Source organism: Fukomys damarensis, unplaced genomic scaffold (genome assembly GCF_012274545.1).
Source record: "Fukomys damarensis isolate Sample0158 unplaced genomic scaffold, DMR_v1.0_HiC HiC_scaffold_23, whole genome shotgun sequence".
NCBI lineage: Eukaryota > Metazoa > Chordata > Mammalia > Rodentia > Bathyergidae > Fukomys > Fukomys damarensis.
In genome coordinates this window covers 19,186,114-19,210,645 of record NW_022900935.1, presented here as the reverse complement: position 1 = coordinate 19,210,645, position 24,532 = coordinate 19,186,114, and the positions used below count along the sequence as shown (strand labels likewise).

Below are 24,532 nucleotides of genomic sequence, written 5' to 3'. Positions count from 1 at the left end.
GCCCCACCCTCCCAGCCTCCTGCAGGACAGGTGCGTCAGAAGCTGCTTCATGTCTTCTCAGTTTATCCATCCATCTGTGGGTCTGTCCCGCCTCTGCTGCCCTCATTCAGCCTCTTGGGGTCCAGGGATTCCTGATACGGATCCTGCTCGCTGTGCCAAAATGGCTCTCCAGATGCGGCACACCATCCCTCCCCTGAGGCAAGGGGCTTAATGTGGCTCAGCCAGAAGAAAGCCTCAGCCCTCTCTGGGACCCACTGTCTGCCCAATGCCACATCTCCCCAGGGGACACTGGTGGCCCTGTAGTTTCCAGGGAGAAACAGGCAGGCCTGTAGCCAGGGACAGGATCTGGCCAGCATCCGGCTGTGTGCATGGTTCATCCCTGGAGGGCCCGGTTGTACCTGATTTGGGTGTAAAGGAGATCATCTCGAGAGGCACAGTTGAGCAGGGCTTGCAGGGTGAAGCTGTGGTTCAGCAGCTGATTATGGACAAAGACGCACAGAAATAGAAAATTACACACAGATGTGTCCAGAGATCCAGGTACTAGTTCTGTTCTACTATCACAACGCGAAGGCTTCAGTTTTCCCATCTGTACCAGGGTAGGGATACATTAAGGGCTCTTCCAGTATCGAGAGCCTCTGCAAGCAGAGGAAAATGTAAGAGCAGCTAAAAGATGGACAGAGATGGAGTCTTGGGTTGGTATGGGTCAGAGATAGCCAGCAGCTCCCCCCTCACCGTTTGGATGGTGCCTGAATCTACACTTAGGTCCTGTAGCCACTGCACCAAGCTCTGGTCCTTTGGAAGACATGCTGTCAAGAAGTCAAGGGATGAGCCTGGCAGTGCCTGTGCTGGAGGCCGCCTCACACCCATGCCAGCTCCTCCAGCCAGGTTGGCTCACCCAGAGGCTCTGAGGCCAGGGCATAGGTCCGGGCCTCCGCATTCAGCCGCCGCAGTGCCTGGTGCACCAAGACCTGGCACTCCCGTTCCTTCTCCGCCAGGACTTCCCTGAGCCTGTTGGAACACAGAAGAATGGAATGAGTGGCTTGAGGGCTGTGCAGGTTCTGTAGGTGACTGTGCTGAGCTTTACCGGTCAGTCTCAGCCCGCAAGAGGCCCAGATGCACTGTCAGAGGCAGGGGGCTCTGCTTGGGTTCTGCCAGGAGTGAGGTCTCCCGCTGCTGCTTCTGGGACTCCCAGACTTTGCTCAGCTCCTCTGACCTCGGTGAGACCATCTTCTTCTCCACCTCTATCAATCCAAGTAGGGTGAGCTCAGGCAGGGCGAGGACACCGGTCTGGGACCCCCAGATACTGTCACCCGGGAGGTTGGGGAGGCTCTGGGAGGGACCAGACAGGGCCAGTGCTGGAGATGCCTCCTCACACCGGCTCCTTCCGGCCTGGCCCGCACTGGCCACAGGTAGTGTTCGCTGCCACCCCTCGCCACACCCAGCAGCACCCTCACTGGCCAGCTGCTGGGTGCCGCTCATCCCACCTGGGTCTAGCACAGCCAGGGCTGCCCGGACGGCGCGGCTGAGCAGCGAGTCCAGCACGAACATCCAGTGTGGGCGGATCTGGCGCTGGCGGAGGATCTGCTTCACCTGGAGGGAGAGGGAGGATGCAATAAGGGGGCTGACAGCCCAGGTGGGGCTCGAGTGGGGGAAAAAGGCCTTAAGAGTCTCCACTGGAGGAAAGGGCAGTGGGCCGGCTCGGGGTCCAGGGAAGAGCTGGGACTGGGGCAGACACCCTGTCTTCACACGGAATTCCAGGGCATCAAGTCTTGGCCAATTTCCAATCACAGGTAGCTCACTACCTGTTACTGAGCGGCCCTAACTTAAAGGAAACTTCCTCACCGCATCTGGGAAGGCAAACAGCGGTCCACTCAGAAGTGTAGGCCCAAGGCCCTGGGCCCGCAGCTGCGCTTGCAGCACCCGCAGTTCCTGGGCCAGCTGCCGGCGGTTGGGGGTGTGGATGTGCGCACCGAGGCAATGCAGCAGCTGTTCCACATGAGTCTTTCGTAGACCGGAACTCTGAGAAGGGGAGAGGGACCGTCAGCTAGTATCCCCACCAGAGTAGGAGAGATTCTGGTGGATGGGGAGAAGCCATCAGCAGTCCTGTCTGCGCTCGACCACCAGGGGGCGCTCGGACAGGCCGCTCACCTGCTCCTGCTCCAGGCACAGATTCTCCGCCAGTGTGGGCAGCTCCTGCTGCAGCACCTCGGCGAGCATGGCCCGGCGCTTGCTCTCCTGGTGCAGCAGGCTCAGCCCCGAGCTCTCCTCCGGGGACGCTGGCTCCTCGACTCCAGGCTCCTCGGGCACCCTAGGTGCAATGCGAAGCGTCTGGTGAGGGCAGGCAACCACATCCAGCCATCTCTGGCACAAGGTTCAAATCCTAGCTGTTACTTTAATTTTTGCCTCGCGGGGATAGGATTAAACTCAGCACTGGGGAAGGGAGCACAGTAAATACAAGTTAAAGCATCTGAGAGAGGGCAGTAGGTAGCAGATACCTTGCAAGTGGTCAGTGTGACCAGGTCCTCAAGAAGGGCTTTGGGGTGGGGGCTGGGGTACAAAGGGAAAACCAGATGAAGGGACCCCAGGCTCTCACCGGAGGAGGCTGGTGTCCCCATAACTGAGGCAGCGCTTTGGAGGGCTGGGTGGGTGCTGAGAGGGTGCCTGAGGCCGAGGGAATGTCTGAGACTGGGTGGTCGTGTCAGCTGGGTGAGTGGGACCAGCTGAAGGGGCATCTGATGGGGGCGGAAGAAGCTGTCAGGGCCCCCACACAGCTCCTCAGCTCTCCAGCCTCCTCTCTCCCTCTTCCTCTCTCCCGCTATTCCCCACATGCACCTGAGGACTGAGGAGCTTGACGAGGAGAGCTGGGGCTGCGGCTTCTCTTCCCAGGCTGCAGGAAGGCGTCCTCCAGCAAGGCTTGGGCATTGGCTCGGAGGCGGGGGTCTGGCTCAAAAGTTCGGAGGAGGAAGGCTTGGGCCTCAGCTGACAGAGAGTGGGGCACTGGCGGATGCACCTTATACATGCCCACCTGGCAGGGGGCCAGGGAAGACAAACAAGAGCTAAGATTAGAGATGTTCAAGGTCCAGTCAAGCCCCACCCGAGCTCTACGGGCCAGGCCCCAGGGGTGTTTCACCTGAAACATGGCGGCCTGTGGGCTTCCTAGCTCATGGAAGGGTGGGCGACCCGTGGCCATTTCAATTACAGTGCAGCCCAAGGACCAGATGTCAGCTGCCTTCCCATATCCTCGTGGGCCCTGGTCAATGATTTCTGGGGCCATATACTGCAGGGTCCCTAGAATGGAAGCAAGAGCAATAATGTCCACCTCAGCTGTGTCACGAGGGGGGCGGTCCATCACCCTCTGGCTGCCTGTACCTGTGTTGAACCTGTTATCCCAAACAGCTCCTAACACCTACCTTGCCATCAAACATCTGTTCTGAGTTTCATCACCAACCATATGTTCCATTGCCTGCCAAGGCCTCCATCATTCATGCTAGTGTTCATAGTCATGTGCTCCATTACCACAGAAGTGTTCCATCATGTATCCTGGACTGAACCACCCCCCTGAATTATCATTATTATTATTATTATTAGTATTGTTGGACTTTTGTGAGGCAGGGTCTCACTATGTATTTCAGGCTGGCCTTGAACTCACTATGTAGCACAGGCTGGTCTCGAACTATGGGTGATCCTCCTGCCTCAGCCTCCTGAATGCTGAGATTGAAGGTGTTCACTATCACACCCAGGTACCCCCCCTGAATTCTGCCATCCATTTTGTCCCCAACACCCACCTCAACCTGCATCAACTGATGTGTAGAGCTCATTTTATTATACTGAACTCAACTTTTTCAGTTATCTGAGCCCCAGTTCTAGATTCTATCACCCCACCCACGGCCAATTACCTGCCCTAGGTTTCATTCCCCTATTAGAACTCTAACTCCATGCCCAGGAAAAACCCAGTTCCCTAGAAGCCTCTAAGAGTTCTGCTCCCCATTCAGCACTCCCTGGTACCTGTAAACGTCTCAGTGCAGGGTGTGATGCCCGCTAGTCGCTTGGAGGTGCCAAAGTCAGAAATCTTGAGTAGCCCACTGAAGGTGTTGATCAGTACATTGTCCCCCTGAATGGCATGGACATTGTGCTTAGTAGACACTGGGCTAGGTCTCTGACACAGAACTGGACACTCATCCTAGGATCCTATTTCCTGGGGATCCCAGCCTGGCTCACCCTATATCGACATGCTCCTCCTGCCACCCCACATATAAGGCCCTCTGGGAGCTGGTGTGCCTGGTTTCGTTTCAGATCTGAACCTCTCTCCTTTAAAGAAATTCCCAGATGATTTCCTCACTTTTTGCAAAGGGTCTTCCCACTGAATCTAAACTGCCAGTCTCTGTCACACACACCCCCACCCACCCTGGCCCACAGGCCAGGTGAGCCAGCCACAGGGCCCACCTTGATGTCCCGGTGCACAATACGGTTGTCATGCAGGTAGCTGAGCCCCTGCAGGATCTGGCGGGTGTAGAAACTGATAGTACTCTCGTTGTCCTTCAGGGGTCCCCACACTGACCGCAGCAAGGAAGACAGGCTGCCTGGGCAGTTATAGTCCAAGTTCACAGTTGGCACCCACGTCTTTGCTCAAGGCCCAGATACCCCATGCTATTTGGGCACAGCCACCCACGCACGCTAGGGTTCATTCCCCCCTAGGGTTCTCCACCCTTCCCGACTCCATTCCTGTGCCCCACACTCCGGTTTCACTCCCCTCCCACGCAGAGCAACTACCTCCAGGCACTTCCTCCATGAAGATCTTGAGGTAGCCGCCCTGGCTAGCTGAGCCCAGATAGCGCACGATATTCTTGTGGCGCAGGCGTTTGTGAAGCGCAATCTCTTCGTGCAGGGGCTGAGAGAATCTGGGGGAGGTAGGGGAGAGGACTGGGATGGATGTGAGCGGGGATGCCTACCCCATCCCCCGCGTTCAGGCCTTGGCCCAGGACCTGTCCCCTCAAGCCCTTCTCCCACATTTGCTTCCCATAGGCCCTGCCCAGAGGCCTCCCCAGAGCTTAGCCCCGCCCTGCTGTGGGCTCCAGTTCACAGCCCCCAGGAGCCTCTCAACTCCTGATCCTCACCGGCCTTCGCCTCCCTTACCAGGCCCCACACCGCACCTGCTGTCCCTCTCCGGGATCTCCTTGATGGCGATGCGCACCCTGGTGTGCCGATCGCGGCCTGCATACACCCCCCCATACGTGCCCTTGCCCAGCACCAGCCGCTCGCCATTCTCAGTGTATTCGTAATCAAACTGCGGAGCGCGAGGACCCGGGTTCAACAGAGCCCTCGGCCCTGTTCCCCCCCTGGAGCCCTCGGTTCCATATCCTCACCTCCAGCACCTCCCCCACGCCCCCCGCTTCCTCCGCGGGCGCCGTGGACTCTGGATTCTTCACCGAGGCCTGGATGAGGCCGCAGAACCTGGGGCGGGTCGGAGGTGAGGCCGGTGGGAGGGGCGCCTTGGGCGCGAACGGTCCTCTCCCCACCCGGAGCCCAGCAAGATGGGTCCCTTCCTTTCCCCGGCTCCCCGAGTACCGGGCCGAAAGGCTGAGCGCACCACTGGCAGTGCCCCACGCTGGGGAAGCATAGCTGCACGTCCTGGGCCGGAGAAAGCGCGTAGAGGAAACAGCAGCGCTCGTCCAGCTTGGAGGTGCTGGGGAAAGAAGCGGCCGGGGCGACAGGGTGAGGGCAGGGCAGGGGAGGGCAGGGCAGCCCGGGGCGGCACCCGCCGGGTCCTACCTCTCACCTGACTCCGCAGATGGAGGCCACGGGGAAGGTCCAGCTGGAGGGCTCCTCCTGTGAGAAGAAAAAGGGTTTGGGGAGGGATGGGAGAAAGCCTCAAAGGGAGAGGTGCCGCGAGCCAGGGGCTTAGCCTCTCGTTTACCTGGGTCTCCTGCAGGCTTAAGGTCACGGCGCTCACTGGGTTTGTACCCTGAACCTCAAGCCTTGCGGGCAGCAGCACTTTGTTCATCTCCAGGACCAGCACCTATCCAGGCAACAGGAGGGAAGGGGGTCAGAAGGGCTCACCCCTCTCTCAGGCCCCTCCCACAGGCCTCACCAAGCACTGGTTCTCCTGGGGACAGGCTGTCTTAAGCGGCTGGCAGGACTGCAGCAAGAAGTGCAGCCAGAAGTGAGCTCGAAGGAGGGGTCCTCCGGAGGGCTCTGGCGCGGGCCTGAAGTGCTGGTAGAGCAGGAAAGTTTCCATCACTGACACCAGGTACCTGGGGGCACAGTCGTGTCCTCACCTCAGCTCAGGCACCATCTGCCATTGTCAGTAGGAGCAAACTAGCTTGGCTATAGCCAGAACATGGGCACTGGCCTAAGTGGCCAGGGCGTGGTCTGGGGCTCAGGCTAAAGTGCTAACGGACGAAGGTGCAGGAGCCCCTAGCCCAAGACCAGGCTGGGAATGCAGACGGCGCCACCTACCATATGGGGGCATTGAGCTTGTACAGCTGCTCTGCAGCCAGCACCACCTGGATAGGGTCATTGGCAAGGATCTGGGCTCCCAGGTAGAAACCTACATCCCAGTAATACTGCATCTTCTCCACACAGCCTTTGCGGGCCAGCAGGCAGCCCAGCTTCATGCCTGGGGGAGAGGGGCATTGGTTCCAGTGAGGGTAGGGACCGCCATGGGTAACACCCAAACATGGGCCACACCACTCACTCGTGAACTTAGGTATGGATGAAAAGGTAGATGTGGCAAGATCTCGGGTGGGAGTAGAAGCCCACACACAGGAGAGGGTTTGGGACAAGCAGATATGGAATTCAGTGTGTAGTAGATACAAGTGTGAGCTTAGGAATGGTGGTGAGAACCCCAGTGTGAGCGTGCACTGAACAGTCCATAAGGGGTGAATTCAGCCTTGGCTCCTGGCCACGGTTCTATCTCCCAAACCTCTGCCCAGGGCCCTCTGGGCCCTGAGGAGGGGACAGTGGGCCAGGATTGGGCTCACCTATGAGCTGGAGTTCCTCAGAGTCCTCAAACTGCTGCCCAGCCGCCATGAGGAGCACAGCTGCATTGATGCCCGAGTGCAGGCTGGGCTCCACGTCGAAGGCCTTGCGGTACCTGCGGAGGGTCAGGGGTGAGGAGCCACAGGGCTGGACGGATGCCCACAGCCCCATCCTCATCCTAGCAGCTCAGCCTTCTGACCCCTCCCGTGTACCCTTACCAATGATAGGCCCGCTCCAGGTGCCCTGTATCCTGGAAGCCAGAGCTGAAGAACATGTCCTTGTAGACACGGCCACACATGCAGTACAGGTCAGGTGCCACGGAGCCCTCAAGCTGTACCAGTGGCAGCAGCACAGCTAGTGCTTTCTCCCGGTCCCCAGGCCTGTTCCTCCTGTGGCAGGGGAAACTGGGGTGAGGCCTTGCCCGATGGCCCTGACCCTCCCTGTCCTGAGACCCCTAGGCCCTAAATAGCAGGATCCCCTCCAGGAGTCTGGCAGTGACCCCAAAAGGACACAACCTGGTCAGCACATCTTTAAGGGTGGTGCCCCCCAGACAGAAGTGGTTCCTAGCTGCAGTGACTCTAAGGAACTGTGACCTTGGACAGTTGTGACCACGCCAAGGCCATATCACCTCCCCCGTCCCCACCGGAGAGCAACCTTTGACATCAGTACTCTGCTCAGCAAATTCCCAGAAGAGCAGAGGACACAGACAGCCATGGTCTCACAGAGCACAGACCCGGACCACAGAGACCTCATGTGGCTCGGACCCAAGTCTGGCTCCAGCACTCACCGGTTGAGAGCGAATGTGTAGTGGAAGCAGACATTGTGCTGCTCGGCCACGTCACATGTGGGCAAGGCCTGCAGTGTCTCCACCAGCTCGATGATGGCCGAGTAGTCCTGCGTGAGGGGACAGCCAGCCCAGTGCGGTCATCCCCTGTGCCATCCTCTGCACACTTCCCTCAGGCTCTCGCAGCCACCTGTGCCCACACTGGGGGGGTTCCCCACCTACAACTCCCCTGGCGGCAGTGACATCATCATCCTCTGTGACACATTTGAAAACTGAGGCTCAGAGAAGTTAGATAATCTGCTCCAAAGGACCAGTGAGCGAGTGATGCAGATGGAAGCTGGACGTGGGTTTGCCTGATAACAAATGCCCGCCACCTGTCGGCCTCCCTGGAGACCACGGACCTGCACATCGCGGTAGGACAGCAGCAGGTTCATGACGATGTCAGGGCTCAGCAGCTCCACGCTGTCCAGTCTCCGCTGCAGGCGAGCCAGCTCCTGCCGAAGCTGCTGCCCACTGAACCGCTCCCGAGCCTGCCGGATAGCCTGCCGAATGGTCTCCCGGAAATAGCCACTGATGCCCAGGCCGGAAGAGGGAAGGAGAGAGAATGGTGGTCCTGTCCCTCAGCCCACCCTTCTCCTGGTGCACCCGCCCAGCGAGGCCCCCCCCTTACCAAGAGTCGGTGGGTGTGGCCTCCAGCAGGCAGGCAAGCCGGCCCACCAGGGGAGTGAGCAGGGCTTCCGTGCCCACCCCAGCCTGTACCAGCCCATCAGCCAGGCCCCTCAGGAGGCCTACATCACCACACAGCACCCGACCAGTGGCCGTCACCACATAGGGGATCAGTGTATAGCTGCCAGCGCAATCCTGGTGGGAAAGAGGCCGGAATTAGTGAAGGTCAGAGGTCGGCACAGAGTTAGAGAGGAGCAGGGAGGGGGTCTGAGGTTAGTACCAGTGAGGATTAGAAAAGTAGGAAAGGACCACATTTCACAAAGGAGGCTATAGGGAATAGAGGATGTCATGGGCGTCAAGGGGCCTTCAGAGGTCAGAGGTAACTGAGGAGGCCAGGAAGATTAGTGGAGGTCAGAGGCTACAGCTGAGGTCAAAGAGCACATTAGAGTGAGGGTGGGTTCTGCTCACCGAGTTCTTCTGGAAAATATCCTCCTGTAGGAGGCAGACAGTCAGACACTAGCATTCTGGGTGGGCCTCACCCCAGCCCTGCACCTGTCCCCACAAGCCACCCACCACCTACACGCAAGGCCTGCAGGTCAGGGAGGTCGGCCTGGGCGCAGAGGAGCACGTTGTTGGTCATGCTGAAGCTCTCACGTACGGCGAGGTGGTAGAACAAGGAGGGCTGTGCCAGGGAGCCGCTCACCTCCAGCACTACCACGTCTGTGGGCACAGAAGTCAGGCCCTGAGCCCTGCAGTCCCACTTGGTGGGGAAGGAGCCTGGGGGCGCCTGCTGGCCCCACCTGCCTCACGGTGGGACTCTGTTCTGGGCCTGTGGGCCTTGTAGAGTTTGCAGCACTTTTGTAACACTGACATCTGTGGTATTGCAGAGGAGTGGGCTCCCCGGGCTGGGACCCTCAGGCTAAGGACAGCTCTGTGCTGGAGAGGTGGTTGAGGGTGTGCAGCAGCAGCTCAAACGCTGTTCCAGAGTCATGGGAGGCAGGAATCCCCTCCCCTGGGTCCTCAACCCAGTCTCGAAAGCAGCCAGTACCATTCTTGTGTGTAGACAAAGCTATGCCTTTATGTGTGTATGTGTAACTCACTGTGTCCCACTACGTCTTTGTGTGACAAGGTCTGCCGCGAAGGGCTGTGTGTGTCAACATGGATGTGATTTGTGAGTTGATGACTCTATGTGTCTTTGTATCCTCGTGGTCGGGTCAGCCTTCATTTTTTAGGCTGTAATTCCATGGATGTCCAGGGAGCACGGTGCCCTGGAATCTCGGGCCAAATAAATAAGGATGGAGTGGGGCGGGCCTCCGGGTTGGCGGGAGTGAGGGGTGGGGTGATCCGCGCGGTAACCGCCTTCTAGCCCCGCCCCCGGCTCGCCCACGCTTGGCGGCTGCTAAATTGCCTCACCCAGAATTCAGACTGGATGGATCCCTTGCTTTCCTTACAGCCTCTAGGGCCCCATCGTTGGAAGTAGTAATACTAGGACCTCTGAAGTCAGCCCGTCAGGAACAGGCCCCACATTCCCTAGTCCATGCAACCCTTCAGGACTCGCCTTCAAAAGCTTCGCAGAGGGCCGGGACTTTAGTGGTTCTGCAGCCTGCCTTGCAAGTGCAAAGACTCGAGTTCGATCCCCGGTATCAAATAAAAAAGAAAGCTCCGCGATTGGTAGGGCGCCGTAGTGCACACTTGTAATCCCAACACTCTGGGAAACTGAGGGAGGAGGACTACAAATTTTAATCTGACCTGGGCAATTTCGCGAGGCCCTGTCTCAGAATTTTAAAAAGGGGTAGGAATGCGGCTCTGGAGAAGGCCCTGGGTTCAATCCCCAGTACCAGAAATAATAAATCTCTGCGTGAGATCAACCGAAGGCTGAGTTCTCCAGCGGCCCCTGAGAATCACAGTAGAACCACAGTCCTGCCCCATCCCATCCCGCTCCGAAGTCATGGCCTCTACTGAAGGGTGCTTAAGCTCCAACCCTGGGCTCCGTAGCCAGATGAATCTCCAAATCCAATCCCGAGCCCAGCCCCGCGAGCGCAGCCAGCCTCCGGATTCTCCTAAATTCCACTGCCTTCCAGCCTCCGGTCCCTCAGCTGGAACTCACTTTACGCCCCTAGACCGGCACCCAGCTCGGCACCCGCGCCCCGCCCCCGCACTCACCCGCGTTGTAGAAGGAATCCAGCGCGGTGGTGTCACCCAGCGCCAGGGTCCCAAAGGGCAGGCTACGCAGCTGTGGTGGCGGCCGCTGCCCGGAGAGCTGCGCACAGGCCTCGCGCAGGCAGCGCAGGGGCAGTGGTTCTGCCTCGTTTCCCGCCCCAGGCTCCACATCGGGCCGGGGATCCCGGGTCAGCACGTAAACCACGCTGAGCGGCCGGCTCCGCGCGCAGCCCCGGCCCTGGGGCGCATTGATCGGCAGTCCCCTGCTCAGCGCCTCGGCCAGCGGGTCCTGCCAGCAGCTGCCAGCGCGCTCCAAGGTCCCGGACCCGGGGCACAGCCCCGCCATGCGGGGGCGCTCAGGAGCCAGGAACCTGGGGCAGATCTGGAGCCTGGCGCAGTGAATACAGGGATCTCGGGTCCCGGAATCCGGTCTGGCTCCGAGAATCTCCTAGGGGATCTGGGTGTCCGAAGGTTTGCCGGATGCCCTGTTTCGGAAATCCGAAGTCCAGGGCAAATCAGCTCAGACTTGACAATCGGGTACCGGGCGATCTTCTGTTCAGAGTCAGTGAGAGATCCCCGGAATTGGGCTGGCAGTGTCGCCACCCGGACTTCTCTGGGAAGCGCCTGCCGGCCGACACTTAGTCCTGCCCTCACTTGTAGGCCAGGCCCAGCCCTTTCCCGATCGGGAAAGCTCCACCCTCGGCCCTGAGGCAGCGCCGCTCCCCCGCGGCTGGGGACTCGGCCTCGCCCCTCCCTCCTCTCCCGCCAGAACCTCTGACACTGGCCGCTTCCGGAACAGCCTGTGCCCCTGTTCAGCCAACCACTGTGGACTGCTCACCGCAGGGGCTCCAAAGATGAGGGCTCAGGAGGAAAAGTGAGATCTGCAGGCCCTGCCCTACAAGCTCTGTCGAGTGAGTGGATCTCAGAGCATCAGGTGTACAGATGCAGTGGTAAACAGTGGGCGTCCAGAACCCTTCAGTCCCAGAATGGGACCTGGCCTCAGAGCTCTTGCCCGGAGCCTGCTTGCCCCAGAATTCTGTCTGCTGTGGAGCCCCGCTGACCTTTGACTTTTCCCCAGAACATGACATTGGGGCCTGAGAAGCACTGTAACTCTTCTCTACTCACCCTGTGAAAGAGAATCTCAGAAACCTCAGCCCTTTGGGCTACAACCACATCTCGACTTCAAATCCCCCAAAACTTCCAGTGTGAATTAGTGACTGAGGTATCAAGTGGTATAAACCTCAATGGAACTGGGCATGGTAGCTCACGCCTGTAATCCTAGCACTCGGGAGGCTGAGGCAGGAGAATCACTGTGAGTTCGCGACCAGCCTGGGCTACACAGTGAGTTCCAGGTCAGTCTCAACTACACAGTGAGACCCTGTCTCAAAAAACAAACAAACAACAACAACAAAACCAAACAAACCTCAGTGAACCTTGCAATCAGGAACTGGGACTGGGGGAGGAGGTTGAGTAACTTGTCCAGGATCAGACAGCTATGTGACAGAGCAGGATACAAACCCAGGACTACCTGTCAGACTCTTAATTATTTGTTTCTGCCACCATTTAATATTGTTGTGGCTTTGGGCAAACGAACTGCTCAATAATTGCTAGCTTGGTGAATGTTTTTTCATTGCTTTGTTGCCTCATGGAAGAAAAATGTACCTTCCTTGGTTTGACCCTGGGTTCAAACCAGCTTCCTATGGGATAAGCAATAAGCAAAAAGCAGTAGGGGTGAGAACTTGGCCCGTGACAGGCTGGAGTGGAAAACAGACAACTTATAAGGGACAAGTATGAGCAACAGAGAGCATGAGAAAGTTGTGCGATTCCTGCCACAAAACTGCTCACTTAGCTGGGTGCGGTGGCATACACTTGTAATCCCAGCACTCAGGAGGCTGATGCAGGAGGATCTGCATGAGTTCGAGGCCAGCCTGGGCTACATAGCAAGTTCAAGTCTAGTTTAAACTACATAGTGAGACCTGTCTCAAAAAAACAAACATGGGCCGGGAATTTAGCTCCGTAGTTCTGCCGCCTGCCTTGCAAACGCAAGGTCCTGAGTTCGATCCCTGGTAAAAAACAAAAACAAACGAACAAACAACCTGTCTACTTGCAGGACACAGATGGCCCAGGAACATTATCGGTGGATACTTGAATTCCATCTGTTTCTTCCACTAGATGCCCCTTTGGCCTTGTCTTGTACACTTCCAGAGACAGAAGCCTCGTTCCCTCAGAAGGCCATTCCTAGCATTTTCCTGATTGGAAGGTAGTTCTTCCTTAAATGGGAAACTTAAGGGAACTTATGGCCTTGCCCTGCCCTATAGGGTTTTGCCCAGTAAGTGAGAGTCTGGAAAGCCAGGAAAGGGTTAAAGTGGTTTATTTTTAGATGTGGACAGGGAAGCAGGGGCAGCTGGCAATGGGGAGGTGGTGAGGGTCCGGAAGCTGCATAGAAAAGATAAGGGCACCATCTGCTAGGGTGCCCTAGCGAAGCATCATTTTAACCTTTCGGTAGGGGTGGCCCACGCCTCGGCCTGAGGCCCAGTCGATGCCGTATGGGGGGGGCGTGGCCTCAGACACTGTAGAGCCCCTTTTAACCTTTCGGTAGGGGTGGCCCACGCCTCGGCCTGAGGCCCAGTCGATGCCGTACTTGGGGGCAGTGGCCTCAGACACTGCGTAGAGCCCATTGAGATTGGATCGGTAGCAGGATCCATACCACCAGGCACCATGGACAAGCACTGCACAGTTGCCCTCTCTTGAATCGTGGTCAGCATCAAAGGTGGTAAAAGGTTTCCCACTATGGGAACTCAGGGAGTCCCCTGCAGGGAGAGGCCGGAAGGTACCTTAGCACTCCACACCAGGCCTGCCACTCTTGGAGAGTTTACCTTGGAGATGTTATCAGGCCTCTTGACATAAGAGCAGAAGCACAGGGCCAGATGTTTACCCAGAGCCACTCAGCTAGTCGGTGGCAATGAGATCTGAACTTAGGACTGTCTGGCTTCCAATTCACCAGCTCTTTCCCCTGCTTTACCCTCCAGAATCCCGTTTCCCTCTAGTTCCTTTGTCTCATCACAGTCCTGGTCAGCAGTCTGAGCAACTGCACCAGGAGGAAACTCTTGGGTGCCCAAGCAGGAAAGGGGGCTCCCCTGAGGCCCCACCCCATCACCACTTCCGCCTTTCAGATCCCTCCCTAGCACTCACTGCGGCTCTGAAAGAAGCCTTTCCTGGTTCCTCTCTCAGAGCAGAGAATGCTAACACTCAACGGAGCCTTGGGTAGCACCCACACCCCCATGCTACCTCCCCACCAGCTGTGTGGAGGAAGAAGCAGGCTCTGCTAGGGAAGGGACTTGCCCAAGGTCGCATAGTTAGCAAGCGGTAGAGCTGGGCTCAAACTGTTTTCCTCTAGGGCCCCAATTCTTTCCCTCCTGTGCCATCTTTTCCCAGGATTGCCATTTCCGAGATGCAGAAACTGAGGACCACCGAGGGGAAAATCTTGTCCTGGGTCATTCGTGGAGGTAGTGGTCCCCTCGTTAAGGCCCCATGTTAGTTAAGTCCACTCACCAGCAGTGCCCTCTGAGAACCTTCCCAGTGCCAGCTGGTAGTGGTCTTTCTCCCCAAGGAGGCGGAAGGTCTCATAGAGGGCAAAGGTACTGTTGCCAGTAAAGTCTTCCAGCTCTACTCGAAGCTCCCAGGTATCTGGGAGGAAGGGGGAGACTGGAATCATGGACTCGGAAGATCCCAGGGTGGCCCTCTGGGAGGCAGGCCACACCCTGCAGGCCTCTACCTTACTGGGAACTCACCGTGCTGAGTGAGCTGGTGCAAATTCTCATTCCCCAGCCAGAACTCAGACTCCTGGCTCCCAAAACCTGCTTTGTAGGAAGACCACGGGCGGAAGAAATCCACAGAACCATCCTGTCGCCTCTGGAACACCTGGGGAGCCAAAGGGACTGGCACACCAGCTACGGCTCCAGCCACACGGTGTGGGCAAGAAAGCAAGGGCACGGGCAGTTGAGGCGGTGGGGGATGGGCAGGCATTTCCCTTCTTTCGCTGGGGACTTGTAGATGAATGTGATTCCGCCTGGTAGGCTCTGCCTGTGAATATACTGCACTAACTCTGCTCCTTTATTAGCTAACACTCCACCAGGAATGCAGACCTTGTAAGCTCAGCAGGGACAGGGGAGAACTGAAGGACTGGAGCGCTATCGCCGCCCTTGGGAGATGGTCAGTCCTGAGCGGACAAAATAATCTGTTTGAATTTACCATGCTAAAAATTAAAATATTTAGTCAGGCGTGGTGGTGACACTTGTAATCCCATCACTCAGAAGGCTGAGGCAGGAGGATTGCTGCAAGTTCAAGGTCAACCTGAGCTACATAATGAGACCCTGTCTGGGGAAAAAAAAGAAATTAAAATATTTAAATCAAAGATGTTACTCCCAGAGACTCAAAACTGGACTTGGCTTTATCCTGCTGTTCCCTCGCCTTCCCCATCAACGCCAAGCTGTCCCTCAACTCTGAAGTTTCCCTCCTAAATATTTTCTTAATCCAAGTATCTCTAATTCCACTGTTGCCACTTTCCACTGTCAGTACTGTATGGGTTACACTTGCACTGCAGTTATGGGCCCCTGAATTCTTCTAAAGGGTGCCTTGTCCAGTGGGCTCTAGTTTCCCCCTAGGGGCTGAGGGGAGAAGTGACCACTGAGCCTGGTTTGCTCTTCCCCTTTCTCACTCACCAGCCAGCCACCCCCTGCAGTGTCCATGTCACAAAAGACTGGGAGGACCCTGCCCTCTGGTAGGCACAAGTGATACCAGCCACTCAAGGTGGCACCCTGACTCAGCAACTCCCGACAGCTCCTGGGGCCTAGGAAAGGAAAGATCTGCTAGTGGGGTGGAGGGCAAGTTATTTCCCAAACCCCTCCACCCAGATACTGGAAAAGTGTGTGACTCCAGGAGTCCTTGTGACTCCCTTGGGCTCCTGAAGAGGGGTTCTAGGGAGGCAAGGGCTGTGGGGACCGGTGAGGCCACATCTGGGGCCCTGAAACACCACGGCAATGCCTGATTCCAGATTCTTGGCTCCTATGAAGGCCACCTCACCCTCCTGGCACCGGAGCAGGTTCACTGGATCTCCTGTCCCAGGGAAGGACCGAGTGTTGATTCCAAGGTGAAGTCTGAGCAGAGCATACCTAGTGGGGTGGGACTGAGGCCCTTCTAATCTCCCCATTTCTCCTGGCCTTCCACCCTCAGTAGGTGGGCGATCATAGCCCACTGCTGAGCAGCAGCCCCAGAGACGTCCCACCCTCTAGTCTGGGGACAGAGCAAAGAAAGGAAGGGAGGCCCCAGTCCCACACACTTACCTGGCTCACCCTTGGGACCCATCTTGCCCGGCGGCCCAGGTGGCCCTGAAATCCCAGAAGCGGAGATGCCCTGAGTGCTGCCTCATGCCCAGGACCGAAAGAAACAAGAGACTTGGAGCCAGAAGGTTCCAATCTCATTTTTACCCTTTCATAGCTCTGTATTTGAAGGCTAAAAACATCCTCCCTGGGTTGGGGATTCACCTGTCTTGAAAGCGCAAGGTCCTGAGTTCGATCCCCGGTTACAAAAACAAAACAAAAAACATCCTCCCTGAGCCTCAATTCCCCTCAGCAAAATGAGGACAATACCACCCACCTGCAAGATATTAGGGTGCTGGTGCCTGGCACCGAGGAGGTTCCTCAGTCCAACTGCTACGTCTCCAGCCTCCCCAGATTACCCAAGGGCCCTGCCAGCTCCCCAGCATCTCTCACCTTGCGGACCTGGAGCTCCCTTCTCCCCAGGACTTCCTGGGGCTCCAGGACAACTGGGCAGGAGAATAACTTTGCTGGCTTCCAGTTCTCTCGACTCTGCAGGGAGACGTGGGGCCAGTGGGCACAGGGTAGACATGTCTGTCCCAGAGGCCTCTACAGTTCTAGCTCCACCTTCCACCTTGCGGCTGGCAGGATGCTTGTCTGCTGGGTGGGTAAGGGTTTGCACCATTTCTATCCTTCTTGCATATATTTGCGTGCAGAATCCAGACTGTCAAACTCACCCTGCTCCTTGGGGCAGGGATTGAGAGGTGGGTTGGTGGAGAAAGCGTCCTCAGCCCCTACCTGGGCATCTGGGGTGTTCCTGAGTCCTCAGGCAAGCAGGCTCCCAAAATAGGAGGAGCAAAGACAGTGGGGTCCACAGTAGGCCCATCTTGGCTGGGGCCACCAGAACAAGGATTCCAGCTTTTATAAGAAGCCAGGTTCATGGGAGAACCTGGAGCAAAACTTCCTCTCATTGTCCCCCAGGGGGCACCCCACCCAAGCTGGAGCCAGCGGCGGGTGGGGCATTTCCTCTCTGAGCCCCAGAGAGAACAAGCATTGTCTCTGCCAGGCTTCCAGAGCACCCCAGCCACCTCTCCAGACCTCCACCTTCATGTGGATTTTCCTGTTTATTTATGTGACACCAGGAATGAAATGCAGGGCCTCACACATGCTAGGCAAGCACTCTATCACTAGGCTACATCCCCAGCATTTTAAAAATTTTTTTAGACAGAATCAGTGCTAATTTACCCAGGCTGGGCTGGAATCTGTAACCCTTCTGCCTCACCCTCCCAGAATGCTGGGGTTACAGTCATGTGTTACCACCCTCCTCTGATTCTCACCTTTAACCTTAGCTCATTCTGTGCCTTCTGTGTGGAATTCTTTCCTTTTTGCTTCCATCTGTCCCTAAGGGTCCAGCCCTGAGGCAGTCTCTACTACCCTGGTCCTTCTTGGGCTTTGTTAACACTATTTCTAGTGATCACTGCTTAGGGTACTTGCCTAGCATGTGCCAGGCCCTGGCTCCACTGAAAAAAGGAAAATAGTGATGATTGCTAGTATTTATAAGGTACCTGCTTCACTCAGAGGTCAGGCTGATGGTGGTTGTACGTCACCCTGATCCCGATGTGGCCTTGCTCTTGGCTGTGGGTTACATGCCTGGTACAAAGCAGGGGCTCAGGGGCTCGAGTAACACTCTGTAAGTGGATGCAGGCATAGCTTGGTGGAAGAGCATGTACTTTCATGTGACAAGGCTCTGAGTGCTATGCCTACAATGAAATATGTATATGTTTAATGCCTGGATGCTTATGTATTTTATACATACATATGTTTTGTTTTTGTTTTCTGGTACCAGGAATTGAACTCAGGACCTTGTGCTTGCCAGGTGGTTGCAGAGTCACTGAGCTACATCTCTGGCCCCTTGTTTGTTTTTGTTTTGTTTTGTTTTGGTACCGGGGATTGAACTCGGGTCCTTACGCCTGCGCTTGCAAGGCAGGCGGTGGAACCACTGGGCTAAATCCCTGGCCCCCCTTGTTTGGTTTTATGAGACAGGGTCTCACTATGTAGTTCAACTGGCTTTGAATTCACTATGTAGCCTAGGCTGGCCTCAAACTCGTGGTGATGCTCCGGCCTCAGCCTCCCAAGTGCTGGGACTACAGGCGTGTGCCATCTTACCTGGCAATTCATTCGGTGAACCCTTCCTGAGGGCCTGCCCTGTGCCAGGCCTGGTGCTGGTGGGGATGGTGAACGCTGGTGTACAGAGAGGTGTCAGGGGAAGTGGAGCCTGGACCTCCCTAACAGGATGGGTCCCTGTGAGGCCCCCAAGACTGCAGTACCAATCTAGGAATCTGTCCTCTCTGGCCTTCACATGTGTGCCAAGGACTGCAAACTAGCCCATTCAGCATGCTGTTTATGAATCTGGGGTGCAGCTCAGTGGTGAGCACTAGTATGCTATGAGCCCTGGTTTCATCCCCAGCACCCCTACTCCCCCAAAAAGGTCAATATGGAAATGACCCCCCCCCCAGCCATTGATAGAATCCCGGCAAATCAGTGACAGCCATCTGGACACCTATGTGAATCTGATCTGTAATGGTGGGGATAAAGTCACAGAAGACCATGTAGCACACCGTGTAGCGCATGGTCCCATTTTGTGCTGTAAAAATGCTAAATATGTGTATATACGTAGTAAATTCACAGAGAATAGAAAAAACACACTGTTAACTTTTTTTTGGAACCCCAGTATTGGTGATTGAACCCAGGGCCTTCACACTGAGCTCATCCAAGTCTTTTTGTTTTTTGTTACTTGTCTAAAGACAGGTCTTGCTAAATCACTGAATTGCCTGGGCTGGGCTCAAACTTGCCTTCTAGTCTCAGCCTCCCAGAGTAGAGGGGCTGTAGTGCACCACCAGAGCCTGCCTGATTCTCTTTTTGTGTTTTAGATAGGGACTCACTATGCAGCCCTGGCTGGCCCCAAACTTGTGGCAATCCTCCTGCCTCAGCCTCCCAAGTGCTGAGATTACAGGGGTGCACTCTCGCTCTTTACATAATCTTCCATGTAGTCCTTTTATCCTCTCACAGTCACAACTTTTAAAAGATAAAGAACATTCAACAAAGGAAGGTAAGAAGCTGAGCATAAAGCCAGGCACGGTGGTGTATGACTGTAGTTTCAGCACTCAGGAGGCTGAGGCAGGAGGATTGCTGAGTTTGAGGCCTTTAGTGACCTCCAGCTGCAGCCAGAGATGCCCAAGGGAGGCCTGCAGCAGAGGTGACACAGGGCTGCACAGCTGGAAGGGTTTCGGGTGGCTTGAAGCAAACAGTGCCTGCACTTTCCCTGAGCCTTCTCCACACCCCACCAAGATGGAATCTCATCGTCCGGTTCCAGACGAAGAAACTGAGGCCCAGGTCTGAGAAATAAGTTGCTTGAGTTGACACAGGTCAGGCTCCCAGGCTGGCCTCTCAACTCTGACTCTTCCTTCCCACCTCCTGGCACAGCTGGGACTGAAGCAGCAGAGGAGACTCCCAGTGAGTGCCCAAGCGCTAGGGTGTCACTAGTCCATGTGGCTTCTGTGCCCGGGGATGGGAATGGCCTTTCCAGGGATCCCTGGGATCCCTTCACCTTGGCAGGGGGCTGGGAAACCCCGGCGAGGCCTCTGGAAGGGAGTTCTGAGGTTCTGGTCACTCTAGAGCCAGGAAGACGGTGTGATCTTGAGCTCATGTATTTACCTTTCTGATACTGAGGCTCTGTACCCGAGAGAGGGAGAGACTGGGGTCAAAAGGAACTACGGGAATTTTCTCTAACAGCAACAGTCCTAGGCAGAATTCCTGGGGACACCAGCTGTCTCCTCACCCCAAGCCACCGGACAGGAAATAAAACACTGGAAATAATTCTTTTATTTAGGGGCAGAGCCTGGCTAGGTTGGTGGGGAGCAGCAGCACAGACCCCAGGCACTAGGCTGGGTGCCAAGCAGTCACTGGATGAGCCACAGCCACGACGATGTAGTTGAAGGATGCTCTCAGCTGCAGGTGCCAGGCCAGGAGGAGGGGGTGTCAGGTATCGGGCACTCAGCCTGCTCAGTGGCCACAGGGACCCGAAACTGGTGGTGAAAGCTTCTCCCACCCAGTGCCCACAAGGTGGCCAGGAGGGTGGCCTCTGCATCCTCCTTCCCTCAGTATGGGGTCCAGGCCCAAGGGGAGGCCACACAGAGAGGATATTTAGGGGGTGATCCAGTCTCAGCCAGGGGAGGACCCCCACCCCCAGACAGCAGGCACAGCTGGAAGAATAAACACTTGAATTAAGCTCCCCTCACACACACACAGGCCTTGCACAGCCACCCTCTCCAAGGAAACCACACAGAGCACGCAGCCAGGCCGGAGATTTGCCTGGGCCATCACCTACTGGTTCTCCTCCCTGCTGGCAGCATGAGGGGGCAAAGACACAGGGGCTCAGCGGGCTCCCCGACCCTGAGCCCAGTCTGAGTCCTGGTCCCAGCCAGCATCTGGCAGAGAGAGCTCCCAACTGGAGGAGTAAAAAGGGATGTGGCTCACTCACATGGGGACATTGGGAGGGAGTCCTTGTCCTTAGGGCTGACCCTGGGCAAGAGGGAGCGTGGGGTGAGCTGGGACAGCCCCGCTGGCCAGGGACTCACAGTGTCTGGTAAGTGCTGTCTTTGGCCTTGAGGAAGCGCAGTGCAAAGAAGACCACTGCCTGCAGGCTCAGCACCAGCACCACACCGCCGATGAAGCTGGGGCCATCGAAGCCAGGACTGCAGGTTTCTGGAACTGTGGGGCTCCCTGCAGGGTGAGGCAGGGTGGAGGTCACAGCAGACCACCATGGACCAGAATCCCAGCCCACATCTGGTGCAGGACACTCTGAGGCCCCAGCTCTCACTATGGGCCAGCTCGGCCCTGCAGGCAGAGGGGAAAAGACAGAGCTGTGTGGGGTGTGGCCCTGTCCAGTCTGGCCCTGCAACTGAGTTTCTCTGTGGCTTTACACCAAGCACACCCTTTCTGGGCCACCTGATCACACGGGCCCAGTAGGTAAGTGGACCAAAGAAAGAGCAACCAAGCTCCCCTCCAGCCTCAATCTCACTAGTGCAGACGGGCGAGGACGGGTTCAGCACTCAGGCACCCTGTCCACAAGGCCTTTCAGCTGAGGGGCTCAGGGTACAGTGCCCAGGTGCAGACGATGAGTTCCATTTTTCAGGACTCCGAAGAGTGAGAAGCAGAGGGGAAGGGGAGGCCTAGGGCCAATGCCCTACAGAAATGATGGGCCAGCCTTGGCCGAAGTCACCTCACAAGTAGGTAGAACAGAGTTGGACTCCCCCAGGCTTCCTGGACCCTTTTCTCTGCTCCTCAGAGGGTAGAAACTTAGGGCCACAGTTGCCAGGCAGGGTCTGGGTGGCTCTCAGCTGTGCCACATTACCTATCAACTCCCACCAGGGATTCGATTTCAGGCTCTGGGCCAGGCGCCCGGGGGTGGGGTGGGGCTATGGGTGGAAGATCATGCTTGGACAGTGGACAGGAGTCCGGCTGGGAGCAGGGTCCACTTCCCAGAGGTTGTGGGTGGTGTAAGGAGGGTCTGAGAATATGAGGACAAAGGATGGCCCCACTGTAGCTCAGGGAGCCCCAGGGAAGAGTACTGGAGAGGAGGAGCAGAAAAGGAAGAAGTGAGCCACAGTCTGAAGATCTGGGGCTCCAGCCGAGGCAACCATCAATAATTCAGCCTCTGAGATCAGTTTCCGGCTTTAATTAACCAAAAGCCTCTTCAGTCACCCTGGCCAAGTCTGGTGACCTCCAGGCCCTGAGGGGCGGTGGGAACAAAGGGCCCTGCTCTGCCGGGAATCTACCATAGCCCCCTGGCCTGCCCGTTGCAGTAGGTGGTCACTGAGGACATCTCATTAGCAGCCAGAGCCGCATACCCTCAGCTCCTCAGAGGCCCTGAGTTCTCACCACAGGTGACAGACAGGAGGGATGGGAACCACCATTTCTTGGTCACCCTCAACAGACACACAATGGGTCTTACACAGCACGAGGCACAAAGTGAGTCTAGAAGTAGGAAAGGGCAGCACAGAGCCCAGACCTGGTGCCCAGCAGCAGTTCATAAAAAAATAGGATTTTCAGGGCATGAAAAAAAAAATCATAAAAATCATCAGGACTGTAGAAATTATCCAACCCATTTGACAGATGTGGAAACAGGTGTGAGGCAGAAGTCAGAGGGCTGAGGCCATGGAACACATCAGTGCCAATGTCCGCTCTGTCCCCTACACCTCTGGCCCTCTCATCCCCACTCCAGGGAGCACCCACCTGTTGTGATTGTCTTCGGTTCATAGGTGGGGTGGTGGTAGGTGGCTGAGGAGACAGAAACCATCATAAAACAGCCCTCCCCACTCCCTGGCTGCCACCAAGACCACAGCCCCAGCCAGCAGCAGGACCTCGATTTGGAGTAGGCCCTGGCCCAGCTCGACATCCCTCAAACTTTCAAGCCTGTCTTATAGTTCCCTCACCCAGATATGCCCTGTCTCCATGTCTACCTACAAGGCTTATCTCTGATGCCACCTCCTCCAGGAAGTCCCACTCCCTTCCTTCTGAACTTCTGAAGCCCCTTGCCATGCCTTCTGTCGGAAAGGTTAACGCTCCCTTTCCCTCTGCACACCCGGACCAATTTACAGATGAGGAAATAGGCCAGAGAAGGGAAGGAATTACTTCACAAGCTACAGGTAGAGTTAAAATTGGTCCCAGGTGTCTGTGGGCACAGTTCACGCTCCGAGAGAGGCTTGGAGAGTCCTCAGCCCCCACCCTCCAGTTTGGCTTAGGCCAATGGGAACTCCCTTACCAGGGCAGGACTCTGAGCGGTTGTAGACCGAGCAGCCCTCCTTGGCCACCTCAGAACGGGCCACACAATGTCCTGGTGGAAGAAGTTGCAGGGGAGCAGTCTGGGGAGAAGGTCAAGGCCTGGGTTTCAGAGCTGGGGTCCTTGGGCTTGGGGAAGGCCCAACTCCATACCTGGCTTCTCCGGCTGACACTGCTGCCACACACAGCCAGAGCGGTTGTGTGCTCTGTCCCCCTCCACACATCGCTCACAGGGCTCCAGCGGTTTGCAGCCCCCTTGGACAGCAGGCCAGATGTTCAGACGGATCAAGGCTCCCCGCCCAAAGCCTCGAGCTCCTTTACCTGGAGTGGGGAGGGAATGGGAAGGGAGCCGCTCCCTCACTACTGCGGCTCCCACCCCTCTGCACACACCTGGAGCTTCCTCGAGCCCAGGGTCACACCCACCTAGCCTCCTCCACTTCCCCCAGAGCCTCCCTTTGCACACACCTGGGGTTCCCAGGTACACTTGGAACCACCTCCTCCAGACACACATGAAGCTCCCTAATCCCCCACCTGGGGTGTGTGTGTGTGTGTGTGTGTGTGTGTGTGTGTGCGTGTGTGCGCCGGAGGCTCCTTCTCCTACTCCTGTAGCCCTGGGTAAGCGGCCGGGTGAGGGGCCTGCTCCACTTATCCCTGCCCGGCCCTTAACCAGACCCCGCCGCACATTACCAGCCACCGCGAGCTGGGCACACAGGAGAAGGCAGCAGAAGCCTCCACACAGCGCAGCCCGCAAGGTGCGGGGTCTCGGCGCGGCCATGGGAGCGGGGTGAGGGCTGGGGGTCGGCGGACAGCTGATGGGGCTGCGTCCCTTCTGGACTGGCTCGCGGGAGCCGGTGTGAGCAAGACTCGGGCGATTGGGTCGTGGCCGGTCTGGGGGCGTGGCCAATGGGAAAGCCAGATGAGGTTGGGCTCTTTGGGAGGGTGGAGCCAACGTGGGCGTGGCCGGTCAAAGGTGTAGCCCTGTTCCGCAGTCTGGGCGGAGCGTGAGCAAAAGGGGCGGGGTCTAGCGCTAGTTCAGTTAGCTCACCGAGAGTTCCCATCCACAATTTTTGAAAATCGCTAAGTAGCGCTACTGTTTCCAACCCTCCTCTCCAGGTAAGGAAACTGAGGCTCAGAAAAAGTGAGTGTCCAGACTGAGGTCACAGTGTCAATATCTAGATTTGAAATAAACTCACTTTCTTGTCCTTAGGCCTTGGCTCAGACAAGGACTTGTAGAGTCCTTTCCAACCATGCCCACCTTTGGTGTTCTCTGCTTTTTCAGCCCACCACATCCTCTGGCCAATCATGTGTCACCCCCTTACTAAGTCAAGTGGACTTTTCCGAAGCCTTCCCCATGGCCACCTTTCCTGCCTGGTACCGCATTCTCTTGGTTCTCCTCCCTTCTCCGCCACTTCTCAGGTTCTTTAGGGAGAACCTCTTCTTCCTCTTCTCCCTCCTCCTCCTTCCCCTAGCCCCGTCTTAATCAGTGGTGTCCCAGTTTAGGTCCGAGCCCTAGGCCACACTCTTCCTGGGGACATCTTGGGAATCTCTCAAGCATCAGTCCTCATTTAAAAGCCAACAAGGGCCAGGAGCTGTGGCACATGCTTGTAACCCAGCACTGAGGGAGGCTGTGGCAGGAGGGTCGCAATTTCGGAGTCCTGCCTGGAAAACTTACTGAGACCCCGTCTCAAAATAAAATGTTCTAGGTAAGTGGTAGAGCACTCGGGTTCACAAGTTAAAACAAGACAAAAACAAATCTCTAATCTCCGTCTCCAGTCTAGTTCTGGCTTCC

General features: G+C 56.7%; 3 protein-coding genes across 13 annotated transcripts; all 3 read right to left on the bottom strand.

The window, feature by feature from the left end:
* Positions 1-61: 61 nt before the first annotated feature.
* On the bottom strand, positions 62-11,886 carry Map3k6 (mitogen-activated protein kinase kinase kinase 6). 4 transcript variants are annotated; one of them, XM_033767530.1, is made up of 29 exons: positions 10,592-11,886; positions 9,009-9,148; positions 8,897-8,920; positions 8,433-8,623; positions 8,164-8,344; positions 7,766-7,872; positions 7,197-7,367; positions 6,981-7,093; positions 6,457-6,616; positions 6,089-6,251; positions 5,915-6,016; positions 5,777-5,826; positions 5,588-5,683; positions 5,364-5,451; positions 5,151-5,284; positions 4,771-4,898; positions 4,444-4,580; positions 4,006-4,111; positions 3,131-3,288; positions 2,833-3,025; positions 2,594-2,732; positions 2,149-2,308; positions 1,843-2,019; positions 1,485-1,590; positions 1,085-1,241; positions 896-1,008; positions 733-806; positions 399-475; positions 62-193 (listed from the first exon to the last, which is right to left on the bottom strand). In XM_033767530.1, the coding sequence occupies exons 1-29, from the start codon at positions 10,932-10,934 to the stop codon at positions 103-105; spliced, it is 3,879 nt and encodes a 1,292-aa protein (XP_033623421.1). In that variant the 5' UTR covers positions 10,935-11,886; the 3' UTR covers positions 62-102. The 4 variants fall into 4 exon arrangements, with proteins under 4 accessions (XP_033623421.1, XP_010631058.1, XP_033623422.1 ...); XM_010632756.2 differs by having other exon boundaries at positions 8,164-8,332; XM_033767531.1 differs by lacking the exon at positions 8,897-8,920.
* Positions 11,887-12,943: 1,057 nt separating this feature from the next.
* On the bottom strand, positions 12,944-16,852 carry Fcn3 (ficolin 3). 7 transcript variants are annotated; one of them, XM_033767754.1, is made up of 9 exons: positions 16,702-16,852; positions 16,360-16,455; positions 15,931-16,007; positions 15,632-15,703; positions 15,310-15,437; positions 14,380-14,509; positions 14,141-14,275; positions 13,178-13,398; positions 12,944-13,084 (listed from the first exon to the last, which is right to left on the bottom strand). In XM_033767754.1, exons 1-9 carry the CDS (start codon positions 16,842-16,844, stop codon positions 13,064-13,066), a joined length of 1,023 nt encoding a protein of 340 aa, XP_033623645.1. In that variant the 5' UTR covers positions 16,845-16,852; the 3' UTR covers positions 12,944-13,063. The 7 variants fall into 7 exon arrangements, with proteins under 7 accessions (XP_033623645.1, XP_010631031.2, XP_033623647.1 ...); XM_010632729.3 differs by having other exon boundaries at positions 15,671-15,703; XM_033767756.1 differs by having other exon boundaries at positions 15,931-15,975; positions 16,702-16,819.
* A 2,995-nt stretch (positions 16,853-19,847) lies between these two features.
* On the bottom strand, positions 19,848-24,280 carry Cd164l2 (CD164 molecule like 2). Of its 2 annotated transcripts, XM_010632690.1 has the most exons (6): positions 23,431-24,280; positions 22,897-23,064; positions 22,727-22,798; positions 22,198-22,242; positions 20,541-20,685; positions 19,848-19,911 (listed from the first exon to the last, which is right to left on the bottom strand). In XM_010632690.1, exons 1-6 carry the CDS (start codon positions 23,516-23,518, stop codon positions 19,908-19,910), a joined length of 522 nt encoding a protein of 173 aa, XP_010630992.1. In that variant the 5' UTR covers positions 23,519-24,280; the 3' UTR covers positions 19,848-19,907. The 2 variants fall into 2 exon arrangements, with proteins under 2 accessions (XP_010630992.1, XP_010630984.1); XM_010632682.3 differs by lacking the exon at positions 19,848-19,911 and having other exon boundaries at positions 20,174-20,685; positions 23,431-24,278.
* Positions 24,281-24,532: the final 252 nt, after the last annotated feature.